At 43.0% G+C, this 19,906-nt stretch overlaps 1 protein-coding gene across 8 annotated transcripts in view; it reads right to left on the bottom strand.

The window, feature by feature from the left end:
• The window catches only part of LOC121399055, a 44,666-nt gene that overhangs the window by 7,722 nt on the left and 17,038 nt on the right, over nt 1-19,906 (bottom strand). For 2 of the 8 annotated variants that reach the window (XM_041578862.1, XM_041578863.1), the window contains exons 8-18: nt 10,705-10,768; nt 10,515-10,549; nt 8,217-8,901; nt 7,505-7,600; nt 6,797-6,860; nt 6,607-6,641; nt 4,308-4,992; nt 3,596-3,691; nt 2,888-2,951; nt 2,698-2,732; nt 6-196 (exon numbers count right to left, since the gene is read on the bottom strand). In XM_041578862.1, coding sequence (XP_041434796.1) covers nt 8,889-8,901; nt 10,515-10,549; nt 10,705-10,768 — 112 coding nt within the window. In that variant the 3' untranslated portion in view covers nt 6-196; nt 2,698-2,732; nt 2,888-2,951; ... (4 more) ...; nt 7,505-7,600; nt 8,217-8,888. Of the gene's footprint in view, nt 1-5; nt 197-2,697; nt 2,733-2,887; nt 2,952-3,595; nt 3,692-4,307; nt 4,993-6,606; nt 6,642-6,796; nt 6,861-6,997; nt 7,153-7,504; nt 7,601-8,216; nt 8,902-10,514; nt 10,550-10,704; nt 10,769-10,905; nt 11,061-11,412; nt 11,509-12,124; nt 12,810-14,435; nt 14,471-14,625; nt 14,690-19,906 lie in introns of those variants that run through there. The other 6 variants (XR_005964714.1, XR_005964713.1, XR_005964716.1 and 3 more) reach the window with 6 other exon arrangements.

Here is a 19,906-nt window from a genome sequence, read left to right as displayed (position 1 = left end):
CTCACCTTATATCAGAGCCTTTCCGCGCATGTATCATCCATCCGTGAGTAAAGCTTCACGGGTAGTCTCCTGTCGCCCGTAGCAGCAGGAGCTCTCAACTTGCCTGAAGATCCGACTGAAAAACTTGGGCGTCCAGCGTCCGGGAATATCACAGTCGGCGGGTCACCAAATGTTGTTATATTTGTACCTCTATGACCTTGTATGTAAAGCAAAACCACGAAATAGTGCAAGTTCAAATACAATGAGGTAGTTTATTGTGTCCAAAATACAAGACAATAGGTTTTGCCTGGGCAAACAGTCGATGTGTCACCTGGGTGGTACATGAATGCTTACCAAGGATACTCCCATATAACATAAGTTTATATACCCATTTTGATGTCATAGATGGGGGTGATAACAAATGGGAGTATGCCAATACCATACATAGTCTGACTCCTCCTTGTACAATTAATGTCTAAATGATTTACTTAGTCTTACATGTTATCAAAAGAATGTTGTAACATACTGTGTTTAGCTCCAACGGTCCACAACCTCGCAATCAGCTATTGGCTAACCAAGGCCATTGTGGTATTTCCAGTAATTTGAGCAACACTTCTGCAAAAAGGGGCCCCGCCAGACAGGCTGGCGTTATGCTGACACTCTGGAATTTAAGTAACAGAGTGATGATCTTTTGTTTGTATGGCCTAGTATAAGCTATATGAGTGACCATTGTCCACAGTAGACCATTAGCCCTTATAGTCCATCCTGCCTTGGGCCCTATAGCGTTATGGCGTCATAGAGGGCGGGGGTGACAAATATCAACCCTCTGACACTAGCCATTCGTCCGTCATAGGAATTAGACCGTTCCAGATATATTTTTTAATTACAACCCCCTTATAGTCACGGACTAACTCAGAGTTAGAGAGCTGCAGATAGTAGTGTTCTGTTCTGTTAGACATCCACTCACTCCAGCCTTTATACATTATGTTTTGGCTAACTATATTAGAAACATTTTTTATTTTGCACAGCCTATTTTCCCTGTTTTTATTTTTACATTGAACTGTTCCTTTAAGACCTACCCTAAAATCCACCCTGTGTATAATACAGCACTCCTTAGCACGTGATTAAACACCTTAGGGCCCCCTAACAATAATTTTCAAATGCTAACAACCCCCAAAACAAATACCAGGCTTATGGTCCACAGGCATAGCAGGAAATACACTTGCAGAACAGGACACACACAGGCAGAGTATGGCATACACAGGGAGCATAAGGAAGGCGGAACAGAGCAGGAGAAAGTTTCCACTGATTAGGACCACTCTAAGATTTGCTACATACAGGGACACAGTGCTGGTGCCACATTAGCATTTTGTATAAAGTGTGAACATCTGAACAATGTGGGCAGTTTCAGTCTGGGTCTCAGGTGTGAACAGTACAGGGCTTTAGGGGTGTGAACAATAAAGGTGTCACAAGTGTGAACAATGCAGGGGAGATAACATGTATGAACAATACAGAGGATTACAGTCTGAATTTGATTAAACAATGCAGGGCCAGTTAATCTCTGTAGTGACACCTTTTAAAGATTACACATGGTAAACAGACACAGCAGGCAGACTTTCACGTGGGGGGGGGCACACAAGGGGTCTGCAGGCCACCAGTTGGACAGCCCTGCCCTATTATATAGTGAATAAAGTACCCCCTTTTGTAAAATATAAGGATATTATAAGTTACCGAGGAGTTCCATGACCATATAAAAACACGAGGCCGAAGGCCGAGTGTTTTTATACAGGTCATGGAACTCCGAGGTAACTTCTAATATCCTTATATTTTGCAACTGGGGGTACTTTATTTATTATAATACACAAGTTTCGGTGAGTCATGTGACAGAAATGACATCAGAACTCACCGTTTATAACTGATGACATCAGAACTCACCGTTTATAAGGATATAATTTACAAGATATTCATGGCTTTTGTGTATTATATAACAATAGGAGCACCCGGGCAATTCTAATTTCCTGTCTGTGTCTGCTCTTAAAGGAGAACTAGCCCCCTACCATAAACCTGTCATTGGGTACAAGACAGGTTCCTGAGGAAGCAAATCATAATAAATGAAGATTTTTAGAACTTTATGGGGCTTATGGTGGGGGGGGTTAGTTCTCGTTTAATCTTTCTACAATGTGATTATAAACATTATACCAATGCATAAACTACAGATCCCATAATGCACTTTGATGTCTTTACTCACTATAAGGCATGTGATATTTAGCTGACAAATGTTGGGCAACCAGGATGTAGACTTTGCTCACTGGCATGTGGAAAGGGCCTTCATCTCAAGAGGTAAAAGAGTATAAGAGGCAACACTCTATTGATTATAATGTCATGATCAGGGCTGGTTTGTGAGAGGACTACAGATCCCATCATGCACTATGATTCCTTGGTTAAATCAATACAGGGAAATCCTATTGCTTAAATATAGATAATAGCCACAATAGTACCCCAATTCCAGTTAAAAAAATCTTCATTTATTATGCTTTGCTTCCTCATGAGCCTGTCTTGTGCCCAATGACATATCAATGAACAGGAAGATTATTTGGAGTGCTGATTCATCAACTATGGTGCCAACAATATCTAGTATCAGAATGTGCATCCATCTTGCTTTATCAGATATTGATATACCCCTGAGTAAGCGAGAGCGCATTCATATACAGTACATACCTTGTGCCGTACGATGACACTGAATAACAGGGTTTCTGCAAAGAGAAAATAAAGAGTTATTCAAGTGAACAAATCAAGAATCCAAATAGCTCGTAGGCCATTAAAAGTAAAACTGATACTTAGTGCCAACGGTTTCAATACTAAAGAAATGTAAGAGAGATGGAAAGGCCAATTTATAGTCAAGACTTACCTTAGCATAAGCTGGTCTTTCATGCATGCTATTCAGCCTGCGCTTCCGAGCTAACCTCTGCGCTCTGTAACATCAAAGAAAGGTTTGTTACTCAAGTAAAAAGAAGCACTTGGCCCCCAAAGAAAGGTTCTGAGAAGAAGAGGGGCTGGAACCAGGAACAGACAATCTTCATGTTATCATCGTGCAGAGGCAAATACTTACTCTGCCAAAACAGTGTTTCTGTACCGCTGATATTCCTCTTGAGCGGCAGCTTCTCTCTCTAGTAAAATCCCTTTGTCCATAATAAATTATGTAAATGATGATGAAGTAATGTAATACAGGCAGTCCCCAGATTACATACAAGATAGGGTCTGTAGGGTTGTTCTTAAGTTGAATTTTGTATGTAAGAAACATTTACATGTACTTATTAAATGCAACTTAGACAGATGTTTGTCTCAACAAAGTATTTATTTTTACCATTCTGTTCTCTGCAGTAGAGAACACATACCAGAGGGGATTGCGACAGGTGGTTTATTAAAGCTAAACGCTAATAAAGGCCAAGCAAACCACAGTATGTTATTGTAATAGCCTCTGTTTGTAAGTGTGAGTTGTTTGTAAGTCAAATGTTAATAACTGGAGGACTTCCTGTACTGGTTTAGTACTGGCAATTTGCAGCTACAAAATCTGGTAAGTAGATTTGCTATTTTACTGGCTTAGGAAAAACCTAACCTTTCCATTCTCAAGCACTTCTGTATGACCATCAGTTCAAAGGCTGATGGAGGAACCGGCTCCTGACGCTGAGGTCTTTCCCTCTCAGGTAGAGGACTGTGGAAAAGGTGAAAGAAAATGGGTTACATTTCAGGGCTTTAAATACATTTATGGGATGTACAAAGTTAGAGAACATGTGCATACAGTAACATAACTAGGCACATCTGGGTGCAGAATCTCCACCTACCCCCACCCCCTGAACTGACCCTACTACCATCCAATCCTCTGGGCACCAATACCTTCCTCTGCCCTTCCTGATAAACCCTGTGGAGTGTGAGCTCTTGTACAATGTCCTGCACCATTGGTAGCTACACCACTATGCAGAGAGATCTAAATCTGTACAGCAACACCAATGGGCACATTAAGATCTGCATCTCGGCAGTTACTATCATAAACAGGAATGTCTCAACAGAGCCTGAGAGATCTCATAGTTGTCTGTGCATAATTCCCTTAAAGGAGAACTAAACCCTAGCCCAAAGGTTCAGCATCTGTATAACAGTAATGAGTCGTACCTTCACAGCGGCCACATGAGCTGATTTTCTTTTTGTTGACACTGGGCTCTTTATTTCTAAGGGATCTGGATAAGGTCTAATGGATTCCCGCAACCAGTCACATTAGCAGCAGACTCGCTTTAGCAGTAGATTTCCTATGTTACGTAAGAGAAAATACTTACAAGATCTCAATGGGTTGCCAGTAGTCTGGCATCGTTAAACGTGGCAGTGGTGCCGTCAGGTCCATCGGTCTGTAATAAAAGACATCGTTAGTTAAGGATCTATGCTGAGTGCTGCCTAATGCAAAAGAAGTACATATTTTGTGGCTAAAGGGTAAAATTTAAGCTGAAAACTCAGAAATGCTGCAAAAATAACATTCAATTAGCTGGGATGCACTAACTACTCAATGATCCTCTATAAAGGGAATTTAAACCCAAATGCAAAATGTAGCATAATGAAAGCAAATTTCTTTGAAATTCTTTTTTCTATATATGATAATTGCAATTTTTGGTTCCATAAGTTATAAATGTAATTGCACTGAAAGCAGTACATGTATTTATTCGTTGCACTGCCAGTCCTGACTACACATACCATTACAACAATGAAGCAGTAGTCAGCTCCCCTCCTGGAGAAACGTGATATTGGTTCAGACCTGTAACATTGCTGCAGCTACAATATATGGTAAATAGATTTGTATAAAACCATATTTTAGATGGAGGGGAAGCACTGCTGGTAGAATTACGGTGGAAGGCATCTCTGATGGAATTAATATTCTTACTCACCAGCATCTCTTGAAGATGACATACGTACAAAGAAAATTGCTGGTGGTGTTGGTGGTATGAGCCACTTGGTGGTTACGAGGGCCAACTGCAAAAAAAATAAAAAAATGTTAATGTAAATCACGTTTTTACTTTTAACAAAATTATTTTCCTGTAGAACCCCTATAACACTTTTAATCCCAAATCTGGTGGTTGAGCAAAACAACCAGGGATACAGTGGATAATTCCACTATTACAGTGCTGTCTAACTTCTGTGGTACCTAGGGCCGGAATTTTTCTGGCCAACATGGTGGAGGGCCGATAATGGAAGCCAGCGATAACCACTCCTGTTTTTAAACCACACCCATGTTACCACAAGACCATGTCCATTTTAATGGTGGTAGCACATCAAAAGTCATTGTTGAGATTTGTCATTTCTTTTATTTTAAAGACAAGAAGCGATCGCCAGTTGTGAACGCAATATCGGGACAAATCTTTTGGCTCCGGATTCCTGTAGAATACAGGGAACTTTTGAGACATTTGGGGGACACAAAAGTTGGTGTACTTTATTCTATAAACGGAAGCGCATATCAAACCAATTGTTTTAATCTTTTAGGGACGGAATCCCTTTGTACTTTGCGCATCCAGTGTTTTATTTTATTTTTGCGCAAGATCTATACTACTGTATATCTGAACAATGTGGGCAGTTTCAGTCTGGGTCTCAGGTGTGAACAGTACAGGGCTTTAGGGGTGTGAACAATAAAGGTGTCACAAGTGTGAACAATGCAGGGGAGATAACATGTATGAACAATACAGAGGATTACAGTCTGAATTTGATTAAACAATGCAGGGCCAGTTAATCTCTGTAGTGACACCTTTTAAAGATTACACATGGTAAGCAGAGACAGCAGGCAGACTTTCATGTGGGGGGGGGCACACAAGGGGTCTGCAGGCCACCAGTTGGACAGCCCTGCCCTATTATATAACAATAGGAGCACCGGGCAATTCTAATTTCCTTATAAATGCCTGTGTCTGCTCTTAAAGGAGAACTAGCCCCCTACCATAAACCTGTCATTGGGTACAAGACAGGTTCCTGAGGAAGCAAATCATAATACATGAAGATTTTTAGAACTTTATGGGGCTTATGGTGGGGGGGGGTTAGTTCTAGTTTAATCTTTCTACAATGTGATTATAAACATTATACCAATGCATAAACTACAGATCCCATAATGCACTTTGATGTATTTACTCACTATAAGGCATGTGATATTTAGCTGACAAATGTTGGGCAACCAGGATGTAGACTTTGCTCACTGGCATGTGGAAAGGGCCTTCATCTCAAGAGGTAAAAGAGTATAAGAGGCAACACTCTATTGATTATAATGTCATGATCAGGGCTGGTTTGTGAGAGGACTACAGATCCCATCATGCACGATGATTCCTTGGTTATATCAATACAGGGAAATCCTATTGCTTAAATATAGATAATAGCCACAATAGTACCCCAATTCCAGTTAAAAAAATCTTCATTTATTATGCTTTGCTTCCTCAGGAGCCTGTCTTGTGCCCAATGACATATCAATGAACAGGAAGATTATTTGGAGTGCTGATTCATCAACTATGGTGCCAACAATATCTAGTATCAGAATGTGCATCCATCTTGCTTTATCAGATATTGATATACCCCTGAGTAAGCGAGAGCGTATTCATATACAGTACATACCTTGTGCCGTACGATGACACTGAATAACAGGGTTTCTGCAAAGAGAAAATAAAGAGTTATTCAAGTGAACAAATCAAGAATCCAAATAGCTCGTAGGCCATTAAAAGTAAAACTGATACTTAGTGCCAATGGTTTCAATACTAAAGAAATGTAAGAGAGATGGAAAGGCCAATTTATAGTCAAGACTTACCTTAGCATAAGCTGGTCTTTCATGCATGCTATTCAGCCTGCGCTTCCGAGCTAACCTCTGCGCTCTGTAACATCAAAGAAAGGTTTGTTACTCAAGTAAAAAGAAGCACTTGGCCCCCAAAGAAAGGTTCTGAGAAGAAGAGGGGCTGGAACCAGGAACAGACAATCTTCATGTTATCATCGTGCAGAGGCAAATACTTACTCTGCCAAAACAGTGTTTCTGTACCGCTGATATTCCTCTTGAGCGGCAGCTTCTCTCTCTAGTAAAATCCCTTTGTCCATAATAAATTATGTAAATGATGATGAAGTAATGTAATACAGGCAGTCCCCAGATTACATACAAGATAGGGTCTGTAGGGTTGTTCTTAAGTTGAATTTTGTATGTAAGAAACATTTACATGTACTTATTAAATGCAACTTAGACAGATGTTTGTCTCAACAAAGTATTTATTTTTACCATTCTGTTCTCTGCAGTAGAGAACACATACCAGAGGGGATTGCGACAGGTGGTTTATTAAAGCTAAACGCTAATAAAGGCCAAGCAAACCACAGTATGTTATTGTAATAGCCTCTGTTTGTAAGTGTGAGTTGTTTGTAAGTCAAATGTTAATAACTGGAGGACTTCCTGTACTGGTTTAGTACTGGCAATTTGCAGCTACAAAATCTGGTAAGTAGATTTGCTATTTTACTGGCTTAGGAAAAACCTAACCTTTCCATTCTCAAGCACTTCTGTATGACCATCAGTTCAAAGGCTGATGGAGGAACCGGCTCCTGACGCTGAGGTCTTTCCCTCTCAGGTAGAGGACTGTGGAAAAGGTGAAAGAAAATGGGTTACATTTCAGGGCTTTAAATACATTTATGGGATGTACAAAGTTATAGAACATGTGCATACAGTAACATAACTAGGCACATCTGGGTGCAGAATCTCCACCTACCCCCACCCCCTGAACTGACCCTACTACCATCCAATCCTCTGGGCACCAATACCTTCCTCTGCCCTTCCTGATAAACCCTGTGGAGTGTGAGCTCTTGTACAATGTCCTGCACCATTGGTAGCTACACCACTATGCAGAGAGATCTAAATCTGTACAGCAACACCAATGGGCACATTAAGATCTGCATCTCGGCAGTTACTATCATAAACAGGAATGTCTCAACAGAGCCTGAGAGATCTCATAGTTGTCTGTGCATAATTCCCTTAAAGGAGAACTAAACCCTAGCCCAAAGGTTCAGCATCTGTATAACAGTAATGAGTCGTGCCTTCACAGCGGCCACAGGAGCTGATTTTCTTTTTGTTGACACTGGGCTCTTTATTTCTAAGGGATCTGGATAAGGTCTAATGGATTCCCGCAACCAGTCACATTAGCAGCAGACTCGCTTTAGCAGTAGATTTCCTATGTTACGTAAGAGAAAATACTTACAAGATCTCAATGGGTTGCCAGTAGTCTGGCATCGTTAAACGTGGCAGTGGTGCCGTCAGGTCCATCGGTCTGTAATAAAAGACATCGTTAGTTAAGGATCTATGCTGAGTGCTGCCTAATGCAAAAGAAGTACATATTTTGTGGCTAAAGGGTAAAATTTAAGCTGAAAACTCAGAAATGCTGCAAAAATAACATTCAATTAGCTGGGATGCACTAACTACTCAATGATCCTCTATAAAGGGAATTTAAACCCAAATGCAAAATGTAGCATAATGAAAGCAAATTTCTTTGAAATTCTTTTTTCTATATATGATAATTGCAATTTTTGGTTCCATAAGTTATAAATGTAATTGCACTGAAAGCAGTACATGTATTTATTCGTTGCACTGCCAGTCCTGACTACACATACCATTACAACAATGAAGCAGTAGTCAGCTCCCCTCCTGGAGAAACGTGATATTGGTTCAGACCTGTAACATTGCTGCAGCTACAATATATGGTAAATAGATTTGTATAAAACCATATTTTAGATGGAGGGGAAGCACTGCTGGTAGAATTACGGTGGAAGGCATCTCTGATGGAATTAATATTCTTACTCACCAGCATCTCTTGAAGATGACATACGTACAAAGAAAATTGCTGGTGGTGTTGGTGGTATGAGCCACTTGGTGGTTACGAGGGCCAACTGCAAAAAAAATAAAAAAATGTTAATGTAAATCACGTTTTTACTTTTAACAAAATTATTTTCCTGTAGAAACCCTATAACACTTTTAATCCCAAATCTGGTGGTTGAGCAAAACAACCAGGGATACAGTGGATAATTCCACTATTACAGTGCTGTCTAACTTCTGTGGTACCTAGGGCCGGAATTTTTCTGGCCAACATGGTGGAGGGCCGATAATGGAAGCCAGCGATAACCACTCCTGTTTTTAAACCACACCCATGTTACCACAAGACCATGTCCATTTTAATGGTGGTAGCACATCAAAAGTCATTGTTGAGATTTGTCATTTCTTTTATTTTAAAGACAAGAAGCGATCGCCAGTTGTGAACGCAATATCGGGACAAATCTTTTGGCTCCGGATTCCTGTAGAATACAGGGAACTTTTGAGACATTTGGGGGACACAAAAGTTGGTGTACTTTATTCTATAAACGGAAGCGCATATCAAACCAATTGTTTTAATCTTTTAGGGACGGAATCCCTTTGTACTTTGCGCATCCAGTGTTTTATTTTATTTTTGCGCAAGATCTATACTACTGTATATCTGAACAATGTGGGCAGTTTCAGTCTGGGTCTCAGGTGTGAACAGTACAGGGCTTTAGGGGTGTGAACAATAAAGGTGTCACAAGTGTGAACAATGCAGGGGAGATAACATGTATGAACAATACAGAGGATTACAGTCTGAATTTGATTAAACAATGCAGGGCCAGTTAATCTCTGTAGTGACACCGTTTAAAGATTACACATGGTAAGCAGACACAGCAGGCAGACTTTCATGTGGGGGGGGCACACAAGGGGTCTGCAGGCCACCAGTTGGACAGCCCTGCCCTATTATATAACAATAGGAGCACCGGGCAATTCTAATTTCCTTATAAATGCCCGTGTCTGCTCTTAAAGGAGAACTAGCCCCCTACCATAAACCTGTCATTGGGTACAAGACAGGTTCCTGAGGAAGCAAATCATAATACATGAAGATTTTTAGAACTTTATGGGGCTTATGGTGGGGGGGGGTTAGTTCTCGTTTAATCTTTCTACAATGTGATTATAAACATTATACCAATGCATAAACTACAGATCCCATAATGCACTTTGATGTATTTACTCACTATAAGGCATGTGATATTTAGCTGACAAATGTTGGGCAACCAGGATGTAGACTTTGCTCACTGGCATGTGGAAAGGGCCTTCATCTCAAGAGGTAAAAGAGTATAAGAGGCAACACTCTATTGATTATAATGTCATGATCAGGGCTGGTTTGTGAGAGGACTACAGATCCCATCATGCACTATGATTCCTTGGTTAAATCAATACAGGGAAATCCTATTGCTTAAATATAGATAATAGCCACAATAGTACCCCAATTCCAGTTAAAAAAATCTTCATTTATTATGCTTTGCTTCCTCATGAGCCTGTCTTGTGCCCAATGACATATCAATGAACAGGAAGATTATTTGGAGTGCTGATTCATCAACTATGGTGCCAACAATATCTAGTATCAGAATGTGCATCCATCTTGCTTTATCAGATATTGATATACCCCTGAGTAAGCGAGAGCGTATTCATATACAGTACATACCTTGTGCCGTACGATGACACTGAATAACAGGGTTTCTGCAAAGAGAAAATAAAGAGTTATTCAAGTGAACAAATCAAGAATCCAAATAGCTCGTAGGCCATTAAAAGTAAAACTGATACTTAGTGCCAACGGTTTCAATACTAAAGAAATGTAAGAGAGATGGAAAGGCCAATTTATAGTCAAGACTTACCTTAGCATAAGCTGGTCTTTCATGCATGCTATTCAGCCTGCGCTTCCGAGCTAACCTCTGCGCTCTGTAACATCAAAGAAAGGTTTGTTACTCAAGTAAAAAGAAGCACTTGGCCCCCAAAGAAAGGTTCTGAGAAGAAGAGGGGCTGGAACCAGGAACAGACAATCTTCATGTTATCATCGTGCAGAGGCAAATACTTACTCTGCCAAAACAGTGTTTCTGTACCGCTGATATTCCTCTTGAGCGGCAGCTTCTCTCTCTAGTAAAATCCCTTTGTCCATAATAAATTATGTAAATGATGATGAAGTAATGTAATACAGGCAGTCCCCAGATTACATACAAGATAGGGTCTGTAGGGTTGTTCTTAAGTTGAATTTTGTATGTAAGAAACATTTACATGTACTTATTAAATGCAACTTAGACAGATGTTTGTCTCAACAAAGTATTTATTTTTACCATTCTGTTCTCTGCAGTAGAGAACACATACCAGAGGGGATTGCGACAGGTGGTTTATTAAAGCTAAACGCTAATAAAGGCCAAGCAAACCACAGTATGTTATTGTAATAGCCTCTGTTTGTAAGTGTGAGTTGTTTGTAAGTCAAATGTTAATAACTGGAGGACTTCCTGTACTGGTTTAGTACTGGCAATTTGCAGCTACAAAATCTGGTAAGTAGATTTGCTATTTTACTGGCTTAGGAAAAACCTAACCTTTCCATTCTCAAGCACTTCTGTATGACCATCAGTTCAAAGGCTGATGGAGGAACCGGCTCCTGACGCTGAGGTCTTTCCCTCTCAGGTAGAGGACTGTGGAAAAGGTGAAAGAAAATGGGTTACATTTCAGGGCTTTAAATACATTTATGGGATGTACAAAGTTAGAGAACATGTGCATACAGTAACATAACTAGGCACATCTGGGTGCAGAATCTCCACCTACCCCCACCCCCTGAACTGACCCTACTACCATCCAATCCTCTGGGCACCAATACCTTCCTCTGCCCTTCCTGATAAACCCTGTGGAGTGTGAGCTCTTGTACAATGTCCTGCACCATTGGTAGCTACACCACTATGCAGAGAGATCTAAATCTGTACAGCAACACCAATGGGCACATTAAGATCTGCATCACGGCAGTTACTATAATAAACAGGAATGTCTCAACAGAGCCTGAGAGATCTCATAGTTGTCTGTGCATAATTCCCTTAAAGGAGAACTAAACCCTAGCCCAAAGGTTCAGCATCTGTATAACAGTAATGAGTCGTACCTTCACAGCGGCCACATGAGCTGATTTTCTTTTTGTTGACACTGGGCTCTTTATTTCTAAGGGATCTGGATAAGGTCTAATGGATTCCCGCAACCAGTCACATTAGCAGCAGACTCGCTTTAGCAGTAGATTTCCTATGTTACGTAAGAGAAAATACTTACAAGATCTCAATGGGTTGCCAGTAGTCTGGCATCGTTAAACGTGGCAGTGGTGCCGTCAGGTCCATCGGTCTGTAATAAAAGACATCGTTAGTTAAGGATCTATGCTGAGTGCTGCCTAATGCAAAAGAAGTACATATTTTGTGGCTAAAGGGTAAAATTTAAGCTGAAAACTCAGAAATGCTGCAAAAATAACATTCAATTAGCTGGGATGCACTAACTACTCAATGATCCTCTATAAAGGGAATTTAAACCCAAATGCAAAATGTAGCATAATGAAAGCAAATTTCTTTGAAATTCTTTTTTCTATATATGATAATTGCAATTTTTGGTTCCATAAGTTATAAATGTAATTGCACTGAAAGCAGTACATGTATTTATTCGTTGCACTGCCAGTCCTGACTACACATACCATTACAACAATGAAGCAGTAGTCAGCTCCCCTCCTGGAGAAACGTGATATTGGTTCAGACCTGTAACATTGCTGCAGCTACAATATATGGTAAATAGATTTGTATAAAACCATATTTTAGATGGAGGGGAAGCACTGCTGGTAGAATTACGGTGGAAGGCATCTCTGATGGAATTAATATTCTTACTCACCAGCATCTCTTGAAGATGACATACGTACAAAGAAAATTGCTGGTGGTGTTGGTGGTATGAGCCACTTGGTGGTTACGAGGGCCAACTGCAAAAAAAATAAAAAAATGTTAATGTAAATCACGTTTTTACTTTTAACAAAATTATATTCCTGTAGAAACCCTATAACACTTTTAATCCCAAATCTGGTGGTTGAGCAAAACAACCAGGGATACAGTGGATAATCCCACGATTACAGTGCTGTCTAACTTCTGTGGTACCTAGGGCCGGAATTTTTCTGGCCTACATGGTGGAGGGCCGATAATGGAAGCCAGTGATGACCACTCCTGTTTTTAAACCACACCCATGTTACCACAAGACCATGTCCACTTTAATGTTGGTAGTACAACAAAAGACCGAATTACTGGTGCTCACTGCACGGATATCATTTATCACTCATATGTGAAAAAAGTTGTCATATTAAAGGAATTGTTCAGTGTAAAAATAAAAACTGGGCAAAGTACTGTACAAAATAAAAAAAAATTAGATTATATAGTTAGGAAAAAACTGTAATGTATAAAGGCTGGAGTGACTGGATGTGCAACATAATAGCCAGAACACTACTTCCTGCTTTGCAGCTCTCTTGGTTTCCACTGACAGTGACTTGATGGAGGCCACATGAGTCATAACTGTTGCTTTTGAATCTGAATGCTAAGGATCAATTTCAAACTCACTGAACAGTTATGTCCCATGTGGACCCCCTTATAGTCACGGACTAACTCAGAGTTAGAGAGCTGCAGATAGTAGTGTTCTGTTCTGTTAGACATCCACGCACTCCAGCCTTTATACATTACGTTTTGGCTAACTATATTAGAAACATTTTTTATTTTGCACAGCCTATTTTCCCTGTTTTTATTTTTACATTGAACTGTTCCTTTAAGACCTACCCTAAAATCCACCCTGTGTATAATACAGCACTCCTTAGCACATGATTAAACACCTTAGGGCCCCCTAACAATAATTTTCAAATGCTAACAACCCCCAAAACAAATACCAGGCTTATGGTCCACAGGCATAGCAGGAAATACACTTGCAGAACAGGACACACACAGGCAGAGTATGGCATACACAGGGAGCATAAGGAAGGCGGAACAGAGCAGGAGAAAGTTTCCAAGTTCTCGTTTAATCCTTCTACAATGTGATTATAAACATTATACCAATGCATAAACTACAGATCCCATAATGCACTTTGATGTCTTTACTCACTATAAGGCATGTGATATTTAGCTGACAAATGTTGGGCAACCAGGATGTAGACTTTGCTCACTGGCATGTGGAAAGGGCCTTCATCTCAAGAGGTAAAAGAGTATAAGAGGCAACACTCTATTGATTATAATGTCATGATCAGGGCTGGTTTGTGAGAGGACTACAGATCCCATCATGCACTATGATTCCTTGGTTATATCAATACAGGGAAATCCTATTGCTTAAATATAGATAATAGCCACAATAGTACCCCAATTCCAGTTAAAAAAATCTTCATTTATTATGCTTTGCTTCCTCATGAGCTGTCTTGTGCCCAATGACATATCAATGAACAGGAAGATTATTTGGAGTGCTGATTCATCAACTATGGTGCCAACAATATCTAGTATCAGAATGTGCATCCATCTTGCTTTATCAGATATTGATATACCCCTGAGTAAGCGAGAGCGTATTCATATACAGTACATACCTTGTGCCGTACGATGACACTGAATAACAGGGTTTCTGCAAAGAGAAAATAAAGAGTTATTCAAGTGAACAAATCAAGAATCCAAATAGCTCATAGGCCATTAAAAGTAAAACTGATACTTAGTGCCAACGGTTTCAATACTAAAGAAATGTAAGAGAGATGGAAAGGCCAATTTATAGTCAAGACTTACCTTAGCATAAGCTGGTCTTTCATGCATGCTATTCAGCCTGCGTTTCCGAGCTAACCTCTGCGCTCTGTAACATCAAAGAAAGGTTTGTTACTCAAGTAAAAAGAAGCACTTGGCCCCCAAAGAAAGGTTCTGAAAAGAAGAGGGGCTGGAACCAGGAACAGACAATCTTCATGTTATCATCGTGCAGAGGCAAATACTTACTCTGCCAAAACAGTGTTTCTGTACCGCTGATATTCCTCTTGAGCGGCAGCTTCTCTCTCTAGCTGCTCTCTGTAAAGAAAGTCAGGTTAATAAAGGATCTTAAAGGGGTGGTTCACCTTTAAAACAGGATTTTTGTTATTCACCGTTAAATCTGTTTCTCTGTAGTCGATAGGGGGACACAGGGACTATGGGGTTAAGCTCCACCCTCCAGGAGGCAGGACACTTTTGTTAATGAAAAAAGGGGGCGTGCCAGGTACTGTGGCTTAACCCCAGACTGTAGTCAAACCAATCAGTTGGTACCAAAGACACTGCGAACAATAAAACAGAAGTCATAGAAAAATGCAAAACTGGTAACTGAGGAAGAACATTCCCATAGACCAACAAGGTCAACTCGCATAGGGATGGGAAGCCCTGTGTCCCCCTATCGACTACAGAGAAACAGATTTAACGGTGAGTAACAAAAATCCTGTTTTCTCTGTTGTCTCAAGGGGGACACAGGGACTATGGGGACTTAACAAAGCAGTCCCAAAAAGTAGGGTGGGAGCGAGGAGAGACACGTCATTGCACCACTGCGTGCAGCACCTTCCGGCCGAAGGCAGCCTCTGCAGATGAGAACGTGTCAAGTTTGTAAAATCGAGTGAATGTGTGAACAGAGGACCAAGTGGCCGCTCTACAGATCTGGTCAAGGGAGGCCGCGTTGCGCCAGGCCCAGGAGGCTCCCACTGACTTCGTGGAATGGGCTCTGATTCCGTCCGGCGGAGACTTGCCCTTGGCTAGGTAGGCCTGTCGTATGGTCTCTTTCAGCCATCGTGCGATGAATGTCTTGGAAGCAGCCATGCCCCGTCAGGCTCCAGAAATGACAAAAACGTTTTGAGAATGTCGAAAACCCTTGGATCTCTCTACATACCAGCGAAGTGCTCTGACAACGTCCAGACTGTGAAGCCTGCGTTCTTTATCGTTCTTAGGATCAGGGCAAAGGGAAGGCACCACAATTTCCTGGTTTATGTGAAAGGATGACACCACCTTTGGAAGAAAGGTTTGCATCGTGTGTAACACAGCCTTATCCCTGTGGAATATGAGGTAGGAAGGATCGCAGGACAAAGCACTGAGCTCAGAGACCCTCCGAAGCGACGATATGGCAACGAGAAACACCACCTTCCAGGTGAGCCACTGTTCTGAAATCGTAGCTAAGGGCTCAAAGGGAGGATCCAGAAGAGCTTCGAGAACGATGTTGAGGTCCCAACCCAGAACAGGCGACCCAAATGGAGGACTGATGTGTGCCACACCTTGAAGGAAAGTATGAACTGAGTCATCCAGGGCTAATCTGTGTTGAAGGAGAACTGACAGGGCTGACACCTGAACCTTGAGGGAGCTGAGTTTCAGACCTAGCTGTAGACCTCGTTGAAGAAAGGACAGCACTCTCGGAATGTCGCACTCCATGAAGGAAACAGAATCTGAGAAGGGGATGTCGGAAGTTCTGCACCAGTCCCAATAGGTACGTCACACTCTGTGGTACGCCCGAGAAGAGGTGGGTTTGCGTGATTTCAACATAGTTGCAATGACATCTTCCGCTATTCCCTTACGTCTCCATATGGTTGCCTCAACAGCCATCCCGTCAAAGCGAAGAGGCCCGGGTTGTGGTGAACGATGGGGCCCTGACATAGAAGATCGCTCCTGAGGTTTAACCGGATGGGATCTGCTATCGACATTTCCTGTAGATCCGAAAACCACGTTCTTCTGGGCCAGAATGGGGCTATCACGATGACTGTGATGAAGGACTGCCTGATCTTCTTCAGAACTCGTGGCAGCATGGGAAGCGGAGGAAAGATGTACGCCAGGTCGAACTGCCAACACTGTGTCATGGCATCCACTCCCGTTGCGAGAGGATCCCGCGAGCGGGCGAAGAAGGTATTGACTTTTCTGTTTGATCTGGACACCATCAGGTCGATTTGAGGGAGACCCCAATGACGGACTAGTTCGGCGAAGGATTCCGGGTGAAGTTCCCATTCCCCTGGATCTAGGGTATTTCGGCTGAGGAAGTCTGCTGTGATGTTGTTCACGCCTGGAATGTGAATGGCGGAGAGTCTGACTCCGCCCAGAGTGAGACTCCGCCCAGTTCAAAATCTGTTGGACTTCCGCTTTTGCTGCGGGTCCCTCCTTGTCTGTTGATGTATGCGACAGTGGTTGTATTGTCGCTCTGGACGCGTATCGATTGTGCCTGGAAGAGAGGGGACCAGTGATGAAGAGCCAGTTTCACCGCTCGCAACTCTAGGATGTTGATCGGCAGTTTGGACTCCGCGGGAGACCATAGACCTTGTGCGGATAGAGAGTTGAATGTTGCGCCCCAACCTTGGAGGCTGGCGTCCGTCGTGAGAATCACTCAATCGAGTGTCGCCCAGGATTGACCCCGGGAGAGATTAGTCGGATTGAGCCACCACTGAAGAGATGTCCTGGTGGACGGTAGGAGTGACAACTTCTGCAGTAGGGATCCCCCCGCCATGCTGACAGGATGTTGGCCTGAAGGGGGCGTAGATGCAGTTGAGCGAATGGAACTGCCTCGATGGTTGACACCATGGAGCCGAGTACTTTCATGGTCAGATGAATCGTGGGTCTCTGAGTCTGTAGCAGGTTGGAGACTAGAGATCTTATCTTCTCCCCTTTGTCTGGTGGGAGGAGAACACGTTGAGTCAAGGTGTCGAATTCGAGACCGAGAAATGTCATCCGGTGACTGGGAAGGAGGTTGGATTTCTTCCAGTTGATCGTCCAACCGAATTCTTGGAGCAGAGCTATCACCTTCTGCCGGTCCCTCACGCTCTTCTCCACCATTCTGGCTTTCAGAAGCAGATCGTCGAGATAAGGAGTGATGGAAATGCCCTGAAGCCTCAGAGTTGCAGTGGTCACCGCCATGAGTTTGGTGAACACTCTGGGGGCTGATGAAAGGCCGAAGGGGAGTGCAACGAACTGATAGTGCCGATTCCGGAAGGCAAATCTCAGAAGGGAAGGCTTGGGCCTTTGTGGTATTTGTTGGTATCCGTGACATCAGAAATTTTCTGGGAGGACGGGAGGAAAAATCAAGGTGGTAACCTTCTGTGATAATCTCGTTGACCCAGGCGTCCGACGAGTATCGGTTCCAGACCTCCCGGAACCGCAACAGTCTTCCTCCTATGGACTGCTGCGGTTCCGGAGGGGATGCCCCGTCAACCGGAAACCAGCTTGTCTGTTGTAGGTTTGTTGTGGAACTTGTTGCTCTTCCACGCTGGTCGTCCCTTGTCTGTAGGTTTGGAACGAAAATTAGACCGTTGGGGCGGGCTGTAGCGCCTTGAAGACCGGCCGGGTTGGCCTCGAAAATACTTTCTCTGTCGAAATGTGGAAGAGGATCGAGATTTGGACTGGGGTAGGAATGTACTCTTACCCCCCAGTTGCTTGGGAGATAATCTTTTCCAGCTCCTCACCAAAGAGCCGTAGGCCCTTGAAGGGTAGGGAAGTTAAAGACTTTTTTGAACTGAGGTCAGCCGTCCAATTCTTTAACCATAGGGTACGCCGAGCCGCTACGGACAGTGCTGAAGTGCGTGCAGTGATCTGTGCTGTGTCAAGCGTAGTCTCGGATAGGTAGGCAGATGCCTCAACTATGGATTGTACTGATGAAAGTAGATCTGTTCTAGGGACACCCTCTTGAATATCTGTAAGAAGGGATTCGGCCCAGGCCTGAATGGCTCTAGCTACCCAGGCTGAGGCCAGGACGGGACGCAAGGAAGAACCAGCAGACGAGTACACAGCCTTGAGAAAACCTTCTAGACGTCGGTCAGAAGAGTCCTTGAATGCTGCGGCATCTGTGACCGGTAGTTTAGTAGATTTAGACAATCTGGAGACAGGAGCATCTACTGTAGGAGGCATTGACCACTTGTCCACCAATTCCTTAGGAAAGGGATAGGACTTGGAGAATTTTCGAGTGGCTTGAAACTTTCTTTCAGGATAGTTCCACTCCTCTTGTATAATATCCAGCAGTTGGTCATGTGAAGGAAAACAGAGAGAAGATTTGTGTTTTCTCTTAAACAGGCTGGAGGATTGAGACCGTGGATCTTGTGACTGAGATACCTTTAAAATCTCAGTAACGCCTTTAATGATATGTTCTATGTCATGTTGAACATCATGGCCCTTAGACTCATCTTCAAGCAGTTCTTCGTCTTCGGACGATACATCGGAGAGGGGGAGTTCGCCTTCTGAATGAGAGGAATCCCCGCCATGTAGAGAACCCTCAGAGGGAGAAAGGGCCCCCGAGTGGGCTCTGGATAATTCAAGTCTCTTGCGTTTTCCGCTGGAACGCTGATCTAGCTTGGCCAGGGCCCGGCCCAAATTATCTGCAATAGAGGGAAGATTTTGAAGAGAGGCCAGAGACTGTGTAAGTTGAAGGGCCCATAGGGGAGCCGAAGGCTCTGAAGAGGTACCAGCCATGTTGTCTTGTGGAGTGTCTTCTCCAGAAGGAGGGCTAGACATAGCAGTTGTGGCAGTAGTGGTACCTCCTGGTACAGGGACAGCGGGGGCTCCCTTGGCACAAGATCTGCAGAGGGGCTCACCCTGACCCCCTGGAATCTTTATATGGCAATATTTGCAGGCAAAATAGGTAATTTGTGCTGCAGTTGCCGGTGCTCTCCCCCCCCCCCCGCCCTAGGGAATAGTCCCCCTGACTTACCTTCTGCTATAAGCAGGGACTATGGTACCAGCTGAAGGGTTTGTTGCTACAGTATGCTGTGCAATAAGCGACTGCTAGTGCCTCTGGAGAAAGGACTTATAATAATGTCAGTGCGCTGAGGATTGTCAGTTGCCTGTGTGCTGCGAGTGATAGAGCCGCACATAGAGTGTGGAAGAAGCGCGCGAAACTAGCGGCGCTGGAAGGAGGCTTGGAACGCAAGGAACCGCCTCCTCCTATGCACGCTGCAGGATGCGTTCCACAGGAGGCGCGCGTATGGCGCCGTCAACGGACAATTCCCCTGCAGTGACGAAGGAAGGTAATATGCGTCTAACTCCCCTGTGAGGCGGTCAGAATTGAGAGGACCACGGGGAAGTGAAGTGTAGTGTAGGG

This window comes from Xenopus laevis, chromosome 9_10S (genome assembly GCF_017654675.1).
Source record: "Xenopus laevis strain J_2021 chromosome 9_10S, Xenopus_laevis_v10.1, whole genome shotgun sequence".
Classification (NCBI taxonomy): Eukaryota; Metazoa; Chordata; class Amphibia; order Anura; family Pipidae; genus Xenopus; species Xenopus laevis.
This window is presented reverse-complemented; position numbering and strand designations above follow the sequence as displayed.